Here is a 24,253-nt window from a genome sequence, read left to right as displayed (position 1 = left end):
TAGAGGGGCCTCAACAATTGAGCTCCTGCTGAAGGCTAAATACCCCTTTCTGGACTTTGGTAAAAAAAGGTTTTTTTTTCTCCTTAAGTTAGGGATAGGAAAACACATCCATCATGAATGTTTGAAGCCATATCACAGCCCTCACATTCAAGTTGACCTCACCAGGCCATGTGCCAGAGACAACAAGTGACTGGACTGGACTCTGCAGGCCTGGTAAGTCACTCGAGTTAAGACAGCTAACCTTGAGCTTTTCCTCCGCTGCAGAGAGGCACTGCCCCTGGTAAAGAGAAACCAGAGGCCCCGTTTTTCCACAATGGAATGTCTACATAGGCAGGAACCTCTTCCAGTTGAAGAAACAAGTCCAGAGAGGGCAGGTGACTCACCCAGGCCTCACAGGGAACTGGGGTGCATAGCCAAGGGCCCAGTTAGAAAGCATTTGATCCTTCATCAAAAGAAATACTAAAAATGCCACCAAGTTACCACAGTCCATAATGGGTAGGCCTCATTCACAGGGGCTTTGCCCAAAAGGCTGCACATTGTCTTGCTACAGTCTAAATCGCTTAAAAAATGGAAAAGTCGGAATGTTCCATTCAGAATGCAGTCCCATTAGGTGACAGGTTCCACTGCATGGCCTAAAATTAATCAGTGTTTATCAGCTGTGTAAAGGATGTTGTAGTGGGATGTTTTATAGAGCAGGTAAACTGAAGGGGTGGCGCCCTCAGGGAACACGTGGTGGTTCAGGGCGGTATCCATCTCGTCCACGTACTCCACCTGCAGGGCGATGCTCAGGGCCTGGGACAGCGCCGTGATCTGGATGTGGTCACACTCCGTGGCCATGGGCTCCACTTCCTGCAGGGGCCAAAATGAAAACACAAGCCAGCTTAGGAGGGAGGCCTGGCAGAGGACAAGTGTGTTCAACTCTGGCTCTCAGGGTCATGGTCACAGCCTCTGCTGGGACGTCATCTTCAAAACATCCCATGAGTTGGGTATGGATAGTCTCATGTCACACAGGAAACAACCTCACTGAGAGGCAGGACAGTTAGAAATTGCCACAATTGCAAGAAGCAAACCTAGATCTTTTCAATTCTAGACCTTGTAGTTACACCTGAGAGCAGGCCACTAGTTTAGAGGGATCTGGAAAGGTGGGGCAGAAATTTTTCAGGTTGGGCACCAAAGAATCTTAGACATAAAAGGCACCCTGTCATAGAGGGGTGACTTTAAAGCTGAAGTGTTTACAGAGGCCAGGCTGGTGAGTGAGTGAGCGAGTCCCGGTGCTGCAGAGACAACGGAGGAGGCAGAGGCAAGCAGGGTATACTGCGTGGTGCCGGCTGACACTGCCCTGCAAGAGCAAGGGTTTGGGGGCTAGATCGTCTGATTTTCCAACAGAAATCCAAACATTCATATGAAAACTGCCCACTTTTAAAATATCATGCATCATAAACACGTCTAGCAAATGTGACTCTTAGACTGTGACTGGGGTTTTGTCAACAGGCCAATGCAAATCTCTTATTTTTCAGTTGGGAAATCTACAGGGAGGGGAAGTGCCAGATCCTCTGGCTAGGGATGGGGTGCTGAAGTCTGCAGGAGAGGGCCAGGAGCAGAGCCCGGGGTTGGGGCTGAGACCCCAAGCACCTACATGAGTGCAGAAGTCTTTGATGTCCATCTCCTCATCAATGAAGTGCCGGAAGAAGTCTGCTCGGTTCTTGATGAAGGCTGACGTGAGCAGGCGCAGGAATTGGACGATGTGGTCCGAGGTGCTCTGGTCGTTGAACACCTTCAGCAGGCTGGACATCGAGCCGTCCTTCTCTACCAGTTCCACCACGCTGTAAAACTACGTCCACCTGGCCCTCAGCCAGGGAGGCCCAAGCAAGCCCTGGCCCTCCATCCGCGCTCTCCCTCCGCGTCCTCCCTCCCCGCAAAGCACTCATGAGCATTTTCATTTGTAGATTCTCAGGTTGAGATGGAAAATCAGTCTGAGATTCTGCCTAAGCTAAGTAACCCAGGGTTAGCTAGACTTGGTAGTTTGTACACTAGCCCTGAGGCACGTCTAGGGAGCAGCAGTTGGGTCTCCCCCCATCACTACCTGGGTTTGGATTCTCAGGTGCACACTGGGCAAGGATCTGAGAGTCCTCAATCCCCGCCCCTTCACTAATTGGATGGAGAGGCACAGGGTGGAGATGGCACAGGGTGAAGGACGTGCCTTCTCCCAGAGGGAGGGCAGGGCCTTGGGCTCCCTGTTTCCACACCCCCCACAAGCAGGAAGCAGCCCTCTGTCCTTCCCCAGCCAGGAGGAGCAGAGCTGTGGGTTGTTCAGGGGCTCCAGCCAGTGCCGATTCCTGTCTGCTCTGCCACACATGGAAGGAGGGACCAGGTGAACTCACAGCATTAAAGAAGTTTCTGAACTTGTGCTCCTCAAAGCCAGCAGCCAGAAGGTCATTTGGAGTCTGCAGTACACGTTCTTTGAACCTGCAGGGGGTTAGACCGGGTGCTTACGGGGAAACAGCGAGTGTGCTGTGATTGGCAACTGTGCGTCCCCCTCTCAACCCACTGCACCTACCAACCTCAGCTCTCAACCGCAGAACTTCCCCCCCCACCCCCGACACACAGCCATGCCCCATGAACATCACCCCGCACTGCCAGGCCCCGGTGACTGAGGTGCTTTGTGTGTGCATGGTGGAAAGACAATATGGACTAGGGTGCGTGTGTTTCTGCATCTTCTTAGAACTTCTGCAACTTCCTACTCAGTGACCTCATGAGGGCAGCTTGACTCAGTCATGACAGTATTGAATACTGACACCACAGCAATCAGCTGACGACACATACCAGGCCTCCCGCACACCCAGAGCTGGCTGTCAAGCATCTGCCATCACCGAGTCCCCCTTGGGGATCTGCTCCACAGGTCCTTGCTCTGTGCATGCTGAGTGGTTCCTCTCTGCACCCACTGCAGCCCCCCCCATGGCACAGCCCCTTCCTGGGACGTGTCCTGGTGCCCTTGGGGGGCATGGCAAGAAACCCAGGCCTGGCCCTGGCTTCAGGACACTCCAAGTTTAGTGGCAGCAATGAGGTATGGAAGAAGGGCTGCCTCCCACAAAGACAAGGTGAGTGGCTGGCGGGCGCAGAACACTAAGGCCACACCTAGTTCTCTAGCCCTGCACCCATTCCCTGGGCAGGGGGACCAGGCTCTGACAGGACCCAGGAGGCAGAGGTTTCACAAGGAAATCAGAGGCCTGGGTCACCTCAGAAGCTGCTGTGCTCCTGGAAGGCCTGGTGCCTTGTAGGAGGACAGGGGAGGTGAGCAGGGAGGAGAAGGTAGTGTGTATGGACAGGAAGCAGGTCTCCTAATTCAGAAGGAGTGTTTTGCCTAGAGGCCACCTGCCCCTGGCTGGTCCCGGCATACCTGAGTCCTGCCTGGGCCAGGACTTAATTGTCCTATTGCAGGCTGAGGTGCCTGAACTGGAGGAAAGGAGCCTGTGCTGGCTTCTAGCCGCAGTCCCCTCCAGACCTGTCAAGTCCCCCTGTGGCTTCTGGCCACAGGCTCCCCTTTGGCGCAAATGTGGATGGCGATGACGCCTCGACTGCGGGGGTGCTGAGTGTGAACAGAGGGCTGCCCGAGAGGACGAGGCCTCCAATGTGGCGGGACCTGCCTAGGTTTCCCCTCTGGGCCAGGGTAAGGATCTGAAGATCAGTGCTGGCTGATGCCTCTCGCTCAGGAGCCACCCTCATCATCACCCCCTGTTCTGTCTTCAGCAGCAGCAGCCTAGGTGGCCCATAGCCAGGGCACTGGAAGCAGCTCCAGGAGGCAGCCAGCTGCAGTCCACCAGGGTCGCTGCAAGGGCCCGCACCCTCTTCTGGTCACTCTGTCCCTGCATGGCCATGAAGTGCACTGCTCTGCTCTCAGCTGTCCTGTCCCCGCTCCCACCCCGAACCTCTGCCTCATTCCACATTCATTCCTTGCCAGTGACTTGCGGGCCCCTCTGTGCCAGGCACTGGGGACTCAGAGATAAGCAGCTCGTGGGCCCTGTCAGAAGGGGGCAAGCCCCCAGGCCAGGACATGCACCCTCGGGAGGCAAGGCAGGGATGAGGGGAAGGATGACACTGGGGCTCAGAGGGCAAGTTCAGACAGGCCAGGGCTACACACAAGGCTATGTGGGACCTCTGCCAAGTCATTTGACCTCTACGAGGCTCCTTTGGCTCATCTGTAAGACTGGGTAATAACAGTGGCTCCCCTCAGGAAGAGCGTGTTCTCCAAGCCTCTGGCACACAGAAGACTCTGCATACTTCTGGAGCAAGGATGCGAGCTCCAGGGCTGGGGCAAGCAAGCATACTGCTGCAACACACTTGCCCCAGCCCTGCAGCAGCACTGAGCAGAGAACGGGTGTCTGCCTGGGTGGCTCTGGGCTCACTGCACACACGGAGATGGTGGGTTGTGGAGGATGCATGACGCCGACGGTAAGAGCTAGCACGGAACACGTCGGTCAGTGTTGTAAGTACTCGCGAGTCAATCACTTAATGCCCAGGACAGGGCTATGGCCACCGTTCAACCAGGGAAAGGAGCTACAGAGGAGTGAAGCGACCTGCCTGGGGCCGAGGAATCCACAGCTGGGTCAGAAGCAGGGCTACCTGGGCCCAGAGCAGCGTCATGCAGCATGTCGGGCATCTGCAAGCTCTAGTATGTGTAGGATAAGTGGGTCCTTGTGCCTGGAACTCAGGGTGGGCAGGCAATGGGGCAGCAGGGGCAGGGGCCTTGTGTGCAGGGCCTTGGTGTCAGGGGCTTCCACTGCTCCTAGAGGCCAGGGGCATATTTCAGGCCTGGGAGTGACATGGTCTCTGTTTTTGTGTAAGAAGATGCAGGCTAAGGAGGGAGGACCGCCTGAGCCCAAGAGTTCAAGGCCAGCCTAGGCAACAAAGCAAGATCCATTTCTTAAGAAAAAAGAAAGAGAGAAAGAAAATGTTTTTAAAAACATGAAAAAGTGCCGATGGTCTCATAGAGCCTTGCGGTTTGACTTATCACCTATGTGCCCCAGCCTGCCCACTGAGTGCCAGCCTCAGACATCCACTGCCCACCAGACGCCCCCACTCCATGGCTCCCAGACATTTCAGACTTAGCATCGCCAAAACAGAGCTCCTGATCCTCCTCTGCCCTCCCTTGCAGCAAACAGCTTCTCCATCCTGCTCACTCTCAGGCCAAACCCCTGGGAGTCATCCTCGACTCTGCCATGTCCAACATGCGAGTTGGGCACAAATCCTGTCTTCGCCACCTCCACGGGTATCTAGACCTGGCCACTTCTTGCTATGCCCGCTGCATGCACCTGCTCATGCCATAGCCATCTCCCCTCTGGATCTCTCCCTGGCCACATCCCCCTGGCTGTGTCCCAGCCCCCAAGCAGCCAGCAGGGCCGGTCCCCCACACTGTGCAATCCCTCAGTGGCTCCCATGTCCTTCAGGCTGAAAGCCAAGGTCCTTAGAAAGGCCTGGCCCTGTGTACCCTGCTGCCCTTACCTCTCCAACTCTACTTGAAGATGCCAACCCCAGACCTTGCACTCTCGGCCTCTTTCCTGCCTGATTTTTCCCATAATATATATCACCGTCTGACACCTCAAACATGACACTCATGTACCATCCATCTTCTCCCATTAGGACACAAGCCCCACGAGGCAGGGATTTTCGTCTCTCTTGTTCACTGCAGTATCCCACAGCCTAGAGCAGGGTCTGAGCATGGCACCCTGTGTGTGCTGACTGGAGTGGGAAGACAGGATGGAGTGAAGGTGAACAGAGCATGTGGGCTGGCGCAGAGAGAGATGCAGAGGCCGGGCTTGGCCAGCATCGCCCACTGAGTCCTCACAACAGCACCTTGAAGTGGGTTATCATGTCCACCTTCCACAGGCATGAAAACTGAGTGTCAGAGAGGTCAAGTCACTTGCCCAAGGTCGCATAGCAAGTAAGCAAGAGAGTGAGGTCTGACCTCAGAGCCCCGGGCTGCTGCATGGCACAACTCCAGGGGACACGGGTGAAGGGGAAAATAAAGGTGGGGTCATAATCCCTGCACTGTGCTGTGTTGGTTCCCACAGGGCTGTGAGAAAGTTGGGAAGGGGAATGGCTTGAAATAGCTGACTCTCCATCAAAAGGGGCTCTGCCAGTCTGTCGCTGGGGAAACCACCTGAAAGGTTCAGTCAAGGAACAGGTGGGTCAGCTTCTGCCCTCTTTGAGATCATGCGTATTTTGAACAGGAGATGACGGCCTTAACCTAGCAGTTCTCAACCTCATAGCGTCGACTATTTCCCCCGAAAGGAGATTCTTGGTAGTGTCTGGAGAGAGTCTAGGCCGTCATGACTTGGGGAGGGCATTACTACTGGGATCTCGTGGGTGGGGGCCAAGGATGGCTACAACACATAGGACCGCCCCCACGATGAGCATGATCTGTCCCAAAACATCAGTCGTGCTGCTGTTGAGAAACCTGCCTTAGCCAAAGAAGTGCTCTGTGACCCACTGCCCCTGTACTGTTTCCAGAGTGCATGTGGGTGCGGGTCTCAGACAAGGAGAGCCCGTGGCTCTCACCAAAGCCTCTAAGGGCTGTGAGACCCCCCAAGGTTAAGAGCCGGGTGGGTTCCTTAGCTCTGTGCTCCCCAGCAGCATCAGTATCTCCTGGGAGCCGCTGAGAAAAGCAGTCCCAGCTCTGCCCACTCCCACTGAGCAGGAATTCGGTCCTGGCCAGGTCTCAGGCCTTGTTCATCTTTGTTTCTTTTTCTTGCTATGGACTAGAGAATCAGGGGCTTTGTACAAACATTCAGGTGTGAGAAGCCCTGAACTAGCCGAGAGGATAGGGGCCGCTCTGGACACAGACCTTCGCCAGCATGAACCTCAGGGCCAGGCCTGGCCAGCTGAATGCCTGGGTCACACACACTCCAAACCAAGGTCAGCGGGAATTATGCAGAACACTGGGGCAAAGATTCTTTTGTGTGTGTTCTCTTTTCTTTTCAGAGTGGGTCACAAAGTACCTGTTCTGTGTAACTCACCTGGACTGACCCAGGCCAGTGGCTGAAACAGAAGGCTGGAAAGTGCCTGGAAGGTCACAGATTCCATCCTCTGCCCTTGGCCGCCCCCACCTCCACCACAGCGGGCAGCTGGGCGCCCCCAACATCAAACGCCTCTGCCAGGCAGCCCTTCAGCTCACTCTCTGGGAACCTCCAAGAGACTTGGGGCTAACCCAGCACAGGGAACACAGCCTGAGAGCCCAGGGGGCCCCGGCACTCACTTGAAGATCTCCCTGCTCTTCCCCAGCAGGGATTCCAGGTAGGAATAGCCCAGGGCCCTGTAGAAGCAGTTCCCATCCCCTTTGGTCTTGCGGATGGCGGTGAACCTTTTGCTGAGTTCCTGAGGGGACAGAAAGAAATGTGGGCATTTGCAGCAGCAACGGCTCTGTGTGGTTTGGGCGCTGGGACTGGCCACATGCCCCCATCTCTCCCAGGAAACGCCTGCTCCTTCTCTTCAGGCTGCCGCCCCATCAGCCTCCCACCCTCGTTCATCCCCCTGAGATAAAAATACATCACATTGTCCTGTGTGTCTGTCCCTGACTCCAGGCAGCCTACAGCCCAGGAAAGAAGATGGATGATTAGACAGTGGCAGTGTGAGGACAGAAGGAGTGCCCGGCTGGGTGCCATGGGGCACTGGCATTGCACTGGATTTTGAAAGTTGGGGAAGACTTCCTGGGGGAACAGCACTGAGGATTGGGAGCTGGCAGAAGTAGGGGTGGGGGTTGCATGTGTGAGCAGGGGCAGGAAGGGTGGGCTTCATCTCTGCCTCTAGCAATAAGTAGGCGTCCCTCTGAACTGGCCTGGAATACCCTTTCCTGCCTCATGGGACTATAAGCAGCTTTTTGACAGCAGAGGATGATTTTCAAGGGGTCTGGGAGTTCCTATTTCCCCCCATAGCCATGAGAAGGATCAGAGCTGACTTGGGCCCACCTGAGGGCATCTGGCAGCGGGCAGGCAGGCACTCTCTGGAGCCCCTGGCTCAACTTCCAGGAGGGCTCTGGGGTACACGAGATTCAGCAGGCTGCAGAGCCCAGATCCTGCCCTGGAGGTGTCCCTGCAGCAGCGTCCCAACCACATGATGCCCACACCACTACCCCTGGCTGCTGATGGACACCTGACCCAAGCTGGACCCATCAGAGTCTCTGAGGATAAGTAATGGGGCTCAGCAATGGTGCTGCATGTCTGAGAAGAACTCGAAGGAAAGGGGCTGTGGGGCCTGTCCTACAGCGAGAGGAGGTCTGCAGAGTGCAGACAGCAGCCCCGGCCTGATGCCAGAGGGATGGAGCAGGCGCCCACCTCCTCCTGCCACCCATGAGTGAGTGCTCCACGAGCCATCCCTACAGCCCGCCCACAAATCCCTTTAGCCCCACTGGAGTGAACTTTCCCTCCAAGAGGTCTTCCAGCACAGCAGTTATGAATGTGGCTTTATGCGACTTGGCTGCCTGGAGCTTAGCCAGCTTAGCTCCCAGCTTAGCCACTCATGAGCTACATGGCCACCACTTAATTTCTGTGCCTCAGTTTCCTCAGCTGTAAAATGGGGGTCATAAAAGTACTTACCTCACAGAGTTGTAATGAAGTCTCGGTGAATAAATAAAACATTAGGATAGTACTAAACTTTTAAACGAAAATTCCTTTTTTGCTAAGGCAAATGCCCAACATCAAAAGATCCTAGGAGTCCTGGCATTCACCCAGGAACCCAGCCCCAACTATTGGCCTTCAAAGAGGCATTGCCTTTACGCTCCCAAGCCCAGCCTGTTTAGTTTAGGGTGTTCTTCTCCCTGACCTCTGCCTCACCTGGATTTTCCTCCGGTAAATCCTGTTTTCAGGATGGTCCCGAAGAATGGATAGAATGTCACATTTTTCTGATATTAGGTTGAAAGATGTTTCACTCTGAAAGACAGGGAAGGAAGAAATGCTGTGACAATTTCGAAAGCAACCAATGGGACTCTGCAAGCTGGTGGCCTCTGAACTGCAGGTTGCAGAAACAGTGAATGAGACCTTCACACCCTCCCATGCTGGAAGGTTACCAGCACCCTAGATGCCTGCTGGGATCACCATGTTTCCAGGACAGGGCTAGTTTCCAGGATAGGGTTGGGGCCATTGTGAAAAAGTAGCCCTGGTTATGAGGAAACTCATCTTGTTACTTGAAACCTGATTCATTTCACAGAATGTGTACCTCAAGCCTAATGAATCTTCATGCTGGAGGATAAGGCCCTTTGTCTCCCTTCGTCCCTCCTCTCTCATTCATGCATTCATTCATTCTTTTACTCATCCCACAGTTCCTGAACATTCAGCCTATGCCAAGCACTGTGGCGCATGGTGGAAAAATGAAGGAAGAACATCTGGCTCCCTCCACCCCCGACAAGGCTCACCGTCTATGGGAAAAACAATAAAGATAGGCGGTGATAAGGTCACCAGAAAAGGTCGCAACTGTGTGGCACTGGTACATGGAGACGCCAGGGAAGGTGTCAGCGATCTGCGTTCACAGAGCATAGGGCGGGAGGGCATCTTCATGCACCACCTACCGGTGAAAGTTCATACTGCAGCCCAGCTCTGGGTCTAGGTTAATTTCAACCCAGAAAGGCAAGCCTCCTACAGACAGGGTCTCTCCAGGCCCAGGAAGAAATCAGCAGGCAGGGAGGAGGCAACAGCAGAAGGAAGCTTCAGGGTGAAGGAAACTTCAGGAGACACCTCGTTCTAGTAGCCGGCTCCCCGCGGGCCCTGTCTCCTCTTTGTGCAATCTCAGCAGCAGGGTTCAAACAGGCAGGAGATGCATCTCTGCCTCCAACCCGCCCAGAGCTGCTTTGATTGCAGCATAAACACACTGTGAGAAAAATGGTGTTAAAGCCACTTTAGTTCGCAGCTTAAAAGAAGTGAGGCTGGTTCCTGCACACGACCCGGAGGGACCATTTTTATGCGATAGAGCACTGTGGATGGTCACTGTTCATTGGGATTTTTGTAAATAGAAATCTAGTTTTCCATCCATTTATCACCATCATTTTTGACATTTAGTTGTAACTGGCCTTTGTCATGTCACACCTCTGGCCACAATGGCCTTTCCTGGCAGCCTCTCAGCCTCATCACTGACCAGATAATGACCTCAACCCAATACCATCCTGCTCAGAGAGGAGCCCTCTGATACTACAAATCCTTTTCTCCACCTGGATGAATATCTCCGGGTTTTTGATGATTAGCTTCTTCCAAAACTCAGTACACAGAAGCAGAGAGCTGGCCCATGAGATTAGACAATGAGGCTTCAATGACTTTCGTTGCCCCTGTCTCCACATGGGACAGACTGCAGACTTCCATCTGGCCCTGAGCCTGTGTCCAGTATCAGGTCAGGGGAGAGGCTGGGACTCGGCAGGGGTGTTTTTAGGGGGTCTGGATGACAGCTCGTCATACTGTCTGCCATCGTCCATTCACCCGGGGCCTGGCACAGAGAAGGGGATAAGCTACCTCCTCCATGAAGCCTCCCTGCTCTCCCCACCTCATCTCCCTTGAATTTACACTTTATTCCTTTTCTCCCTTTCTGGTGGCACCAAACACAGTCTCCTCTAGGAAAGGGGGATTCAGGGAAACTTCCCAGAAGAAAGCTTAAAAATAGAGGATGAGTTTATTGTTTTAAAGAACAGGATGACGAATGTTTTCTAAAGAGTAAACAGCATGCAAACACTGGGGGGGTGGGGAGAAGGGATTCTGGATTTTGCTTCTAGAAGCTTCCATTCTCTACCTACCCTTCTTTGTAAAATTAATCCAGCCCCAGGGTCCTTCCTCCCTTCTGCCCTGACATCATAGCATAGGCTGGCAAAGCACAGGAAAACCATCAGGAAGAGACAAGCACAAGGGGGCAGGTGCTGAGGGCTGTTGTCCTATCAGCCGTGGCCCTCTTCCTCCCTGCTAATAGTATCCCACAACATGATAAAAAAATGACGGGGTAATTCACAACAATCCTACCTCTTTCCCATTTTCCTAGCCTCCCTTGCAGCTATGGGCAGCCAGGTAGCTGAGGTTAGCCAGCTGGACCAAAAATCCACTGGGGATTTTTGGGGAAGCTTTTGGTTTTGGATCAAAGGAACAGAGATGGAGTGTTCTACCTTTTCCTGCTGTTAATGCAGATGCAACGTCTCAGCAGCCATCCTGCAAGCATGAGGCTAAAAGTCAACACATGGAAGATGAGCGGGTGATCTGTTTCTACCCTAAGCTGAAGAGGTTTGGAGTGATAACAGGTGCCATTATTGTGCACATACTGTGTTCCAGGCATGGGGAGAGAGGCTGACGTGTCCCCATTATCTCACTTAATCCTCACAACCACCTCCTGAGATGGGTATCATTATACCCATTCTACTGACAAGGTCAGGTGTCCTGTGCTAAGAAGTAATTTTAGGCAGATTTCTCTGACTCTGAAGCCCATGGAAATTCTACCACGCCAAGCTGCTAGGCAGGGAGAGCACAGAGTCCAGGAGGTCTGGAAGGACCAAGGCTACTAAACACAAAGGAACATTCCACACAGGGCAGCCTAGGGCCTTCTTCCCAACAGGCCAGGTCCCAACCTCCTGTCCCTGAGGCCTCCCCCAGCAAAGTTCTTCAACCTACCCCTGACCTTGGGGGCTCAGTGTCCACAACAGTGTTTTCTACCCTGAGAGATGCTCATCACAGGTGGAACAAGAGACAATTTACAGGCAACGTCCAGACATGGCGGTAAAATACATCACCGATATCCGGAAGGAAAATGACTTGCTTTTCCACCTCCTTCAAGCCTTCTAATAGCGTCAAGGAGAAAGAGGGCCTCTAGCATACCTTGAACTCCTTTCTACTTTGCTAGTCCCTCTTCTTAAGAGTGGGCAGGCCTCTGACTCGGAGCTTAAAATCATTCCATTTTCATTTGTGTTTTTTCTTGTAACTTAAACCAAGCCAGATTTATTGACTTCAAAGGCACATTTATAAAAAGTTAACATGTTTTGGTCTATTCTAAATCATGAAAGATTGACATTACCAGCATAATAACAGTCGCTAGCTGTACAATTAACTTGGCACTCATACAGCATGCTAATACAGCAAATATTCACAGGATTCCATACGTTTCAGAACGAAAGCTCTACCTCCACTGCCTGGCGTGGATGGTAAGAGGACAAACAGGTAACACCGAAAAACAAGTGCTCCTGCCCTGCACTCCCATTCCCATGCACGCACGCTGACTTCATTCCAAAGTCCCATTATTTACCTAACACTGTGTTTATACTGTGTAAAAGGCTTGTTGTTTTTACAGACTGCTGACTTCAAATGATGGCTTGGGTCTTTTAAAATCACGATCAAAAAGCAGAACGACTATATTTGATACTGCTTTGCTTAGACTGCCCAAAACCAAAACCAAAATGGCGGAAGGAGGACAAAATTAGCTGCGTTTACTCTGCAGTGTGTGAGGAGGCAATCAACGGAGGAGTGGAGAGGATTTAAGGAATTAGCCTTCAACACGCAGAGATAAGTACTTCAATGCAGAAAACTGCCATCAGCAGTTAAAATGAGGAATATTTCAAGGTGGATTAGGAACGGGGGTGGCACCTATACCAGGAAAGCCGAGTTAGGTTTCCATTTGCTCTATTAATAAAAACTTTGCATTTTTGACAAATCTACTTAAGCTCTTTAAAAGAGCCAAGTTAAGGAAAAATACCGCATAGGGCCGGGCGAGGTGGCTCATATCTGTAATCCCAGCACTTTGGGAGGCTGAGGCGGGCAGATCGCCTGAGGTCAGGAGTTCGAGACCAGCCTGGCCAACATGGTGAAACCCCATCTCTACTAAAAATCCAAAATTGAGCCAGGTGTGGTGGTGGGTGCCTGTAGTCTCAGCTATTCGGGGACTGAGGCAGGAGAATCACTTGAACCCCAGAGGCAGAGGTTGCAATGAGCCGTGACCACGCCACTACACTGCAGCCTGGGTGACAAAGGGAGCCTTCATCTCAAAAAAATAGAAATTAAAAAAAAATACCACACAGCAGCTCGGAGCCCTCTCAGCTGCTAAGAGCTGAGTTCACACACCCTCAGGACACACTGTGGTCACCAGCCTCAGGAGGGTCTTTTTTCATTGTCCCCTTCATCCCTGGTCCCTATTTCCTTTCCTCCATCCCCCCACACCTTTACGGGGATTCTCTACCGCATGTCTTTCTAGATATATTTGTTTATTATTACAGTAAAACGTACATAACCTAAAACTTATGATTTTAACCATTTTTTTTTTTTTTTGAGACGGAGTTTCACTCTTGTTACCCAAGCTGGAGTGCAATGGCGCGATCTCGGCTCACCGCAACCTCCGCCTCCTGGGTTCAGGCAATTCTCCTGCCTCAGCCTCCCGAGTAGCTGGGACTACAGGCGTGCGCCACCATGCCCAGCTAATTTTTTTTTTGTATTTTTAGTAGAGATGGGGTTTCACCATGTTGACCGGGATGGTCTCGATCTCTTGACCTTGTGATCCACCCACCTCGGCCTCCCAAAGTGCTGGGATTACAGGCTTGAGCCACCGCGCCCGGCCTGATTTTAACCATTTTTAAGTACACGGTTCAGTGGCATTAAGTACCTTCACACAACAGAGCAGCGATCACCACCATCATCCCCAGAACTTCTAATCTTCCCAAACTGAAACTCCCATACCCATTTTTTTCATGCAAGTCCTTATGATGAACTCTACTCATACTCATTAAATACTAACTCCCCATCTGCTTGCCCCCAGTCTCTGGTGACCACCTTTCTACTTTTCTGTCCCTAATGAATGTGACTATTCTAGGTACCTCATATAAATGAAATAATCTGTCCTTTAAAAAATACAGACTTGTAAGTGTGCGTGCATTTGGAGTTTGCACAATATTAGTCTATGAATCTTCTGGAGGTTTTTTTTTCCTTTACTCCACACTGTGTAAAGCTGCCCCTGCTTACGAATGTCTTGCAGGTGGGCTACCTCCATCTGCCGGTGATAGAACTTTAAGCTGGTTCCAGTGCCCCAGTGGTCCTAGATGTGCTTACTGGGGGACCTGGAGACAAGTGGATTCTCACTTTGGCCCTTCACGTCCCCATCTGGCACCTCCAGAATGACCCAAGTCCGCCCGAGTTGGTCCTCTGTCATGTCCCCTTAGCAGGGCCCTGGCCACACCCCTGGCAAGACTAGAGACTCAAGCTCCCGGGAGAACCCCAGGCACACCCTAATTTACTAGCCCATAATCAGGCATGATGCTTGCCCTGGCTGACTCTCATTCATATTTGCTTTATAAACCATGGCTGAACATTTCTAGGATGTTATGGAGAGAGGACAGGCCACATCTGACAATGTCCTGTCAGACCTAATTAGGCCACCTAAAAGGACGTTAGCCCTTTAATTGCTGGTTTGCAAATAGATGCTAATTAATTAAGTCAGATAGCACAGTGGCTTGGAAACAGATTTAGCAGCTTGTGTGGAGGAATACATTTCAAAGTGAGAAAAGGATGATCTTTAATCACTGCTTTTCTCCAGTAACCCTGGGAACTAGCAGAAAGCGCCAGGGTGTGGGCTTGGTGTTCAGACTGGCTTTGAGTCTTTGCTGGGAGCCAGCACTACATCTGTCCGCTGGTCCTTCCTCCGACATCCCTGGAGCACTGGCGGAGACTGAAGAGCTGGCATATAAAACTCCCACCATGATGAGGGAGAGCCTGCCCCGACCCCATCCCCCATCCATGTACCGAGCCCCACCTCCAAATTTAGGGAAAGTACGAGTCCCCACGTGCCTCTGGGTTTGCTGATTAAATTAAGTCAGATAACCTCCCAAGCCTCTGTATAGACCTGCAACCTGCCCGCATAACCCAAGGACTCATGAAGCAGCCGCAGCCATGGGCCCAGCACTGTGGACTGCTCCTGGGGCTGGAAGGAAATGCCCCTTTACACGCATACTCCGGGGTATGATATGTGACATATGTATGCATGTGGTGCTCAACGTTTTTTGTTTTTGTTTTTGAGATGGGATCTCACTGTGTTGCCCAGGCTGGTCTCAAACTCCTGGGCTCAAGCGATCCCCTGACCTTGGCCTTTCAAAATGCTGGATTACAGGCATGAGTGCCCCGCCTCAGAGGTGTTGTATTCGTGAGGCGAACGATGATAAACGTTGGGAAGCCATAGATGTAGGGCGGCCGAGTGCCCTGTGTGAGTTTCCTGTGACTGCTGTAACAAACAAGCACAAACAGTCTTGAAATAACACACATCTATGAACTGACAGTGCTGGAGGCCACAAGTCCCAAAGGAGTGCTGCTGGCCTCAAGCAAGATGACAAGTGATGGGGCTGCGCTCCTTCCATGGGCTCTAGAGGAGCATCTGTTTTCTCGTCTTCTGTTTCTAGAGGCTCCCAGGTTTCCTGGCTCACATACCCGCTGCGTCCCTCCACCCCCACATCACTCTGCCTCGCTCTTATAAGGACCCTGTAATTACGTCATTGTGTCTACTTGGATAACTCAGGATCCTTCATTGAATCCCATCTGCCAAGTCCCTCTTGCCATGGTAACACAGTCACAGGTTGTGGGGATTAGGACGTGGACATCATTGGGACCATTGCTCAGCCTGCTACATGTCCCTTCTCTGCTGCTCCGCTAAGAAAAGTGAGAAGACCCTGCCCTGAGTCTTCACCCCCTGGGTCAGTTATTGGCTGGCTTTGCAAAGACCCTGACCTGGGCCCTGGCCTTCCCTCTTACAACATGCCTGGACATGTACAGCATCCTCCCAACGGACCCTCAGATCTTCCTCTCGCTAGAGCTCTGACTCCACGGCCACCCGCTGCTCGGAAGTCTGACTGCTCTCCAGCTCACCTCGCCCCGTCCACCCCCCGCTGGCTTCTCCAGCTCCCCAGAATGCTCCTCCATCCAACAGAGCTCACACCCAGACCGGGAAGTGCTCCTCCACTCCTCTCTCCCCGACCTCCCTGTTGGCCCAGGGAGGCTGCACTGACATCTGCCCAATGACCTCCTGGCTTCGACTCCTGCCCCCATCCCAGCCCATTCTCCACAAGCTGCTTAGCCAGCAAGGGCACACCTTCCTCCACGCCCTCCAATGTCCTCCCTCACTGAGGCCAAGACTCAACCTTTTATACAGCGACCTCCCAGGTCTGACCCCATGTGGCCCTCTTGTTCCTTCACAAGACACACCCATTCTCACCTCAGGGCCTTTGCACAGCTGCTCCTTCAACCTGAATCCTTCCTCTGCCTTTCCCAAGATGCAGGTGGCGTCACCTCCTCAGAGAGATCTTCCCATTCCCATCTGCATCCCTCTCATCTTTATTTCTTCAGGGCATGATCTGACGGGCTCACCTGCTTACCTGCACGCTGCCTGGCGCCCTCCACAGGAATGTCAATTCCATGAGGGCAGGGACTTTGCTGTCAGTGCTGGCTCCTCAGTGCCTGGCACGCAGCCATGCTCCAGATATGTATAGAGCGTTACGGGTTGAACTGTGTCCCCCTCCCACAAATTCCTATTCTGAATTCCGAATCCTTGGTACCTCAGAATGTGACTTTATTTGGAAATAGGGTCATTGCAGCTGTAATGAGCTGAGATGAGGTCATACTGGAGTAGGGTGGCCCCATCCAATCTGACTGGTGTCCTTATAGAAAGAGGAACCTGGGACACAGACCCACACACAGGAAGCACGCCACGTGAAGATCAGAGTTCGGCAGCCACAAGCCAAGGAGCTACCAGAAGCTTGGAGGGAGGCGTGGAACAGAACCTTCCTAGCACCTTCAGAGGGAGCATGGCCCCGCTGCCACCTTGATCTTGAGCTTCCAGCCTCCAGCACTGTGAGAACGCATTCCTGTTGCTCTACGCCACAGTTTGTGGTACTTTCTTATGGCAGCCCGGGAGGCTCACGCTGCATGAATGAATGGGCGGATGCATGCACGGGATTAGCTGGGCTCTGGCTCCAGCCCGGCTCCCTCCAACCCTGTGTCCACTTCACTGTCAGAGAGAGCATCCAAGTCAACCACCTCTTACTTGTCAAAAATATGTTATGGTTTCCCCCTCATTGGTGGAATAAAACCCAAACCCCACAGCACAGCAGCGGGGCCCTGCACAGATCATCCTGACCCCACCAAATTTTCTAGACTCAATTTCCCTCAATCTCCTTGCATCTTCAGATGCTGTTTACCCTTGCCCAAATCCCCCATTCTTGACCATCCTTCAAGGCCTGATAGCCCACTGTCCCTTCACCCCATAGCCCCGAGTAGGAATGTACCCTTCCCAAATCCTTCTTAAACACTCAACCAGTGTTTAAGAAGTGTACACCCTTCAACCCAGCTCAAAAGACCTGCTCTGCAAAACCTTCCAACACTCCCACTCCCTCAGAGCATACTGACTTCTCACTGTGTTTCCAAAGTCCTTAGGCCTCTTAGGCATGACCTATAGCTCAGATACTGCTTGTGTCCAGCTGTCTTGGCCAGCAGGCAGTGAGCTCCTAGAGTGGGCGGGCACCTTGTCTTTCTCATCTGTCACAGTGCCCAGCACAGGCCTGACAAAGGTGCCTACTGGGGGCCTGTTTGACAAACGACAGAACAAAGCACAATAGGACCCTGTGGTTTTCCTGCTTATGTCTGACTCACTCATTCACCAAACATGAAATGCACCTTGAGCACACGAGACCCTGCGCTATTTGCAGTCCCTGCAAGGCCTGGTCCTTGTCTCACCCCTGCCTTCCAAGGGGCTTTCTGTCTTCCACAGGGGGCCCTTCCTCAAGCTTAGCCCAGTGATGTAGAAACAGGAAAGCAAAGAAGATGCTGTATTTTCCAAGGATATTTCTTCTGTCCACCACGCACACACTCACCACCATCCACACCATGCAGGCTCAACATGAAAACCCACCACAAAGCACAGAGCCACCACGTGCCCTAGGTGGCTCATTAAATGCCATGTGAAGGGAAGGAAACAGACCCTGCATGGCTTCCACCCCTGTGATTCCCAGACAGACGTCCTATTTTAGTGGGTTAACCACTACATCCATCTCCAAGGCACCCAAGCCTCCAGTGAGGGGTGAGGGCTTTGGACCCCATCTTCCCTCTAACTTCCGGTCTCCCAAGTCAGGGCAGATGGGGGCAGAGTGAGCAGCCTCACTGCATGGCACAGAGAGCAGCTATGGCCTCTGCTGTGCTCTCAGCTGCTGAGTGGTGGCCAGAGGGCATGCCAGTCTCCAGCTCCAGGTGGCTAAGCCGGTCATTACCCCAGCTCCACCACTTCCTGGTGAGTGAGGCAGAAACACGTGGGCTGCCTTCCAGGAGCAGCTCAACCAGGTAAACCCTTGGGCAGCAGGTAGAAGCAGGAAGCTGATGCTTCCAGATGCCGCAGAGGCCCCCAGCCACGCCCCAGCAGTAGGCTGGCTTGGCTGGGACATCCCCAGCTCAGGTGCACTGGCTGCCTAAGCCACACCCAGATCGTGCCAGGTCATGACCAGGCTTTGACCCATGCCTCCGTCTGGCAGCATCCTGCTGAGGTGACCCATTTTCCTGCGCAGGCATAGGAGAGAGGAGGCCAAGTTTTAAGAACCAAGGATCTATGCACACCCATTTCCGGGACTCTATTGCCACAGGAAAAGCCCCGGCTAATCATCTCACAGGGTCCCCCAGCAGCCCATCACACAGATGTGCAAAACGGTGCTGAGGGGGAAAGCAGACCAACCAAAGCCTCCTGGCTTTCCAAGAGGTGGAATTGAGACTTGAACCCAGGGCTGTGTGGACCCAACTCAAGCCACCCAGCCCTCACTCCACAGGCTCCCTGTAGCCCCCCTGCTCAGGGTTGAAGGGTGTTAGGCAACCATCCCACCCAGTCCCCTGTAGGATGCCTGACCCCACAACCTGGAAGGTGAGCTGATGTAACTCAAAGAGCACTGAACTGAGAGTCCAGAGGTCTGGGTTCAAGTCCCAGGTCCACCACAATCAGTACCAGCCCTTCCCTGCCTGGCCTCAGTTTCCCCACCTGCCCAAGCCCAGGGTTAGCCTGGCTCAGAGGGTTTCTGGTCCCATTCTGTGCAGACAGGGCTCTCCATCAGGGATTCCCGAGTGTTTGCTTTTCCCCTACCCGTAACTCATGCATCTCACAACTTGAGGCAGCCTCTCCACGTGGGTCCTGACTCCAAAGACGGAGACCGTCCAGCCGCCCGCGGGGAGAGGCGACCTGGCCCCCCTGCAACCCCTAGATCCTCTCGTGGGGTTGGGGCACGGGCCGGGCCCTCGGGTGGGTGGGGCCGTGGGCTGCTGACTGGGGGGCTGCTTAACTAAGAGGAGGTGACCGGTAGCTCTGCAGCCTCCCTGTCCCCGCTCCCGTCGAGGGCTCCCACCCAGCGCCGTCGGGGCGGACCCGCTGGGGGCGGGGACTCGGGGCCGAGCTGGACCTCCTCAGCTGCGCGTCCACGGGGGACAACGGGGTGCAACCTGGCCCCCAGCATCCGTCCGGACTCCGTTTTCCAGGGGGTCGGAAGGCGGGGGGGGCGGGTGTGGGTCTGAAACTCGCGCCCGAACCCCGTTCCGCGGGTGCTCCCGCCCCGGCGGCGATCCCGCCAACTCCGCCCCCTGCGCGCTCCCCCTTCGCGATTCCCCAAGATCACTGACCATAGTGACCGGAGCCGCCGGGCTAGGTCCCGCCCCAGCGAGGAGCGATCCGGTGCGGGAGGTGCCGCGGCTGGCGCGGGCGGGCTCCGCCGCTGGGTCGGGTGGCGGGGACCTCGAGGGCGTGGGGGCAGCGGAGAATACACCCGACCGCTCCGCAAACCAAAGGTTAGACCTCCACTGTGTCCCAGCAAGATACACGCCCCGCGATTGACGTCGCAGGAGAGCAATCAGGAGCCGGGCCGCAGGACGTCATAGAAAGTGGGTGGGACTTCATGCTCCTTCAGCCTATGCTTTAGGGCCCATTTGACAGGATGCCTCCCCCTTTTAAAGACACAGAAAGCTTTTAACTAGCTGAGGAGTTAGCTCAACCCAGGAAGACAGGTCTTCGTTTGTAAAAGGCTGAAGGGCTTTTGAGCAAACCGAAAATTGGAGTCTTCGGAAGGATTAGCTGGCCCTCATTAATTCATAAACAAGGTCACATAAGTATAGTTTGCACAAGATCAGAGGATAGGCGCTTAGGGAACACGTGTCCAATAACATTAAGTGTGGCTTCTATATAATATTTTACCCCCTTCCAACTCATGAATCAGTAGGTTGCCACGCACCCAATTGATGTTTGTTGGATGAATAAATGTCCCGGATCGTTGACTGTGTGGCTCTGGAATTGTAGGGATATCCGTGAACCAGGTCTAGATGACTCACCTTGCGTACAAGCTCATTATTACTGGACATCAAAATAGGAATATTTATCACTCAAAGATTCATTCACCAGCCCTTGAGTCCTGGAGGAGCTGCTCTGGGTGTGGGAGGGAGTTTGTAGGGGAAGGGGACTCAATGCACTGCATGCATCCACTTTAGAATATTAACATTTCCAGGAGCGTGTATTGAGCCATTCCCCTTCCTGCCGCCCCCCCCCCCCCGCCACTGCCCCCACTTGCTCGGTAAGCCCCAGGCACCGGGCTAAGCTCTAGGCAAACAGGCATCTGAAACCATGTATCACGTCCTGGGTAGGGAGTGTGGAGTTAATGGAGGCTCCAGGCGCAGTAACAACTACAGCTAACTTTTTACAGTTATTTATACGGTTATGCAGAACACTTAACATGTATCCGGCGCTATCCTGAACTCTCCACAGAATTATTATTATTATTATTTAGATGGAGTCTCTGCTCTGCTGCCAGGCTGGAGTGCAGTGGCAGCGATCTCAGCTCACTGCAACCTCCGCCTCCCAGATTCACGGGATTCTCCTGCCTCAGCCTTTCGAGTACCTGGGACTACAGGCGCATGCCATTACGCCCAGCTAATATTTGCATTTTTGGTAGAGACGGGGTTTCACCATGTTGGCCAAGATGGTGTCAATCTCTTGACCTCGTGATCCACCCACCTCGGCCTCCCAAAGTGCTGTGATTACAGGCGTGAGCCACCTTGCCTGGCCAGAATTATCTTACTTAATTTCCTCACAACTAGTTTTTGGGGGTAGGTCTTGTTAATATTGTCCCTATTGTACGATGAGGAAACAGGTACAGAGAGTTTAAGTTCCCTGTCTAAGTCCACACAGCACTCAAGTGGGATTCAGTCCCAGGCAGTGCGGTGCGACTCCAGAGCTGGTTTGAATTCACTCTGCATGAGACAACAGGGGCTGTGTTACCCACCCCTGTCCTTGACCTCCGTTTGCTTTCAGAGGGTTTCTGCTTTTTTTTTTTTTTTCAGCCAAGGAAGCCAGAAAGGTGACAGGAACAGCCCAGTGCTGCTGAGCTAAGAAGTGGCCTGGCTGGACTGGATCCCCGGATTCCTGACTCCCTGACCACTGCTCATTCTAGGGGATGTTAGGCTTCCCTCTGTGGAGGACTGGCTGAGCCACGTTCCATGGTGTCTGGGTGCGGGCATGGGTGAAGAGTTTCTGGCCAAGGCTTCCATGAGCCCTCAAGTTGGCCTGCACTAAGCCCTGAGCCCTGGGCCCACTCTACACCCTTCCTCAGGTCCCAGCAGTTCTAAACCAAGCCAGCACTGAAGTGTGGAAGGAGCACGGGGCTGGATTCCCTGAGAGATTCTGGGCCCCTGGCTCTGGGCTCTGCCACTCACTGCTGTGTGGCCCCAGGCAACACCCGGGCCCTCTTTGGTCTTCTGGTTCCTCACTCACTGAGAAGATTAGACAATCTAGGTGGTTAAAAATGTTTAAAAATATATATATTTAGTAATGAAGCCTTTAAACAAACACACACGCACGCACACACACACACACACAATCTTACAAGCAGCTCAGTGTATGTGTAATAGAATATTTCCTCAAATTTAGCTCAATGAGCAGGGAAAATGTAATTTTAGTCTAACTAATCAGGATTCTTGTAAGCTCTCTAAAGCCTGGTTAGAAGAGAAAAAATGTTGCAGAAGCGTTCTGTGGTTTTTTGTTTCTTTGCTGTTGTTGTTTGAGACAGAGTCTTGCTCTGTCACCCAGGATGGAGTGCAGTGGCGTCACCTTGGCTCATTGCAACCTCCGTCTCCCAGGTTCAAGCAATTCTTCCCCAGCCTCTTGAGTAGCTGGGATTACAGGCATGTGCCACCATACCTGGCTAATTTTTGTATTTTCTTTTTTTTTTTTTTTTTTAGTAGAGATGGGGTTTCACCATGTTGGCCAGGCTGGTAGCAAACTCTTGACCTCAGCAGATCCCTCTGCCTCGGCCTCCCAAAGTGCTGGGATTACAAGCGTGAGTCACCGCACCTGGCCCTGTGGATTTTCAACCTGGGTCCATGTTTAAAATGTAGACAGCGTCTTTAGGGGCTGCTCATGGCAGGGTGTCCACGTATCCTGTCTGGAATGAATTTGCTCCCTTCTTCCTGCACCCCTTCTCTCTGTTGTCCAGGTGTCTGGGTGGAGGGGTCTAGGAATGGCAGCTGTCACTTCACAGGTCCAGAGAAGCAGGAGGCCTTGGGTGTCCTATCTTCCAGCAAAGGATGTGAGTACCTGGGTGCTGGGTGATGGATGCCCCAGATTTGGAGGCTGGGTCCTGCTGCCCATGCCACTCACAGTCTGGCCCTTCTCAGCCTGGTCAGACCCAGCGAGCTCTCCGGGGTTGATGTCATCCCCGTCTCTGCAGTGTGGCCCCAGCCCACCTTTCTCATCTTCTCTCCCTGACTTCCCCACTTGTCCAATAGTACGTGAGCTTACAGGGATGGCTTTAAGAGCCTGGACCCCTCCTCGTGCTCTTGCACCTCTACGCACCTTTGCTCCTCCTGGAATGTCCACTTGTCAAATACCACCCATCCTTCAAAGCCTGGCTCCTCATCCATGAGGCCCTCTCAGATTGCCCAGACGGTCATGAATCCCTTTGAATGTCCCCACCATGTCTGTACTCCTTTGGTGCCGATCCCTTTGGAGGGAGCAGTGGGACATGGTAATTATGAGTGTGGGGAGTGAAATCAAGTATGTTCATGCCACCTTTCCCATGGCATTACTCCTTGAGCAAGTCATACCTCTCTGGGCCTCAGTTTCCTCATCTGTAAAGTGGGAATGTTCATTCCTATATCAAAGATTACATGAGATGATAGCGGAAAGTACTTAACATTGTGCTTGGCATTCAGTAAGTGCCTAATAAATGTGGGCTTTGCACGGTGGCTATTCGGGGCCTGAGTCTCCTTCCTCTTGGTGTGACAAAGCCTAAAGGGGATAAGGTCACCATGAGGCCTGAGCCTCGTGGTTTCTGTTAGCTGGTATAGAGTGGCATGTGACCGGGAGGAGCTGCGTCAAGGATGGTGTCTGGGTGTCTGAAAAGGGGGCTGTCTGCCATTTCCCTAGATCAATGGCTTGAAGCTATGTCAGAGGGATTCCAGGCAGCCACACCATGCTGGCAAGAGTGGCCATTTTCCTGATGCTGATTACACTGTGCTATTTTATTCACTTGACAATGCCTTCCCCACCCTGCCAGCTGTGGGCAGAGTGCTTGGTAAGAAGACTGGGCCCCCAAGATGTAAAGCACTTCACCTCTGTGCAGAGTGCAGACTCGGCCCAGACTGAGTTTCTTCTGCTGGGTGCTGGCACTGTCCTCCGGCAACTTTGAGCTGGAAAACTTGAGATACAAAGTCAGGTGTTGTTTCACTGCTGGGAAAGATCAGAAAGAGGAAGAGCCCTCCCCTCACTGCTCCCAAGCCCCAGTCCCAGGGAGCAGAGCTGGATGCTGGCGCTGTGGCCAATGGCTGTCCTGGCTCCTACCCTCAGGGTCAAAGGTGAGAAAGAGGCTTTTGTTTTTGAGAAAAGAGGCTCTTTCTAGGAAGAACACTGGGTTCTTGGGGGATTCAGGAATGGGGAAGTGGATCCGGCTGAGTAGGGAGAAGTTTCTGGAATCCAGGAAGGGTAGAAGCAGGTGTCCTGGAACAGAGGAGACTCACAGTGCAGCGCAGTGACTCCTCATTCACAAGCCACTTGTGGAACCCAGAGAGGACAAGCCTGTGTTGTGTGAGGGAACTCGGGCCCTGGCATGGTGGGGACTCCTTTGTCCTTCCCTTAGGGTCATGTTTTGGGCAAGGGGTGTAGCCACAAGGCAAAGGCATTCATTCAACACTCCCACAAAGAGTTACTGGACATCTACCAGGTGACATCCCTGCATGAAACTGACAAAGTCGCTGCTGTCACTCAGCTT

At 53.0% G+C, this 24,253-nt stretch overlaps 1 protein-coding gene across 1 annotated transcript; it reads right to left on the bottom strand.

Moving 5' to 3' along the window:
- Positions 1 to 584: 584 nt before the first annotated feature.
- OTUB2 (OTU deubiquitinase, ubiquitin aldehyde binding 2) lies at positions 585 to 19,830 on the bottom strand. Its single transcript, XM_017547007.2, has 6 exons — positions 19,623 to 19,830; positions 8,826 to 8,921; positions 7,253 to 7,371; positions 2,382 to 2,466; positions 1,637 to 1,831; positions 585 to 849 (listed from the first exon to the last, which is right to left on the bottom strand). Exons 1-6 carry the CDS (start codon positions 19,623 to 19,625, stop codon positions 643 to 645), a joined length of 705 nt encoding a protein of 234 aa, XP_017402496.1. The 5' UTR covers positions 19,626 to 19,830; the 3' UTR covers positions 585 to 642.
- Positions 19,831 to 24,253: the final 4,423 nt, after the last annotated feature.

The sequence above is a fragment of the Cebus imitator genome, unplaced genomic scaffold (assembly GCF_001604975.1).
Source record: "Cebus imitator isolate Cc_AM_T3 unplaced genomic scaffold, Cebus_imitator-1.0 Scaffold193, whole genome shotgun sequence".
Lineage (NCBI taxonomy): Eukaryota > Metazoa > Chordata > Mammalia > Primates > Cebidae > Cebus > Cebus imitator.
Note: the sequence above shows the minus strand (reverse complement) of the source record. Positions and strands in the feature narration are given on the sequence as shown.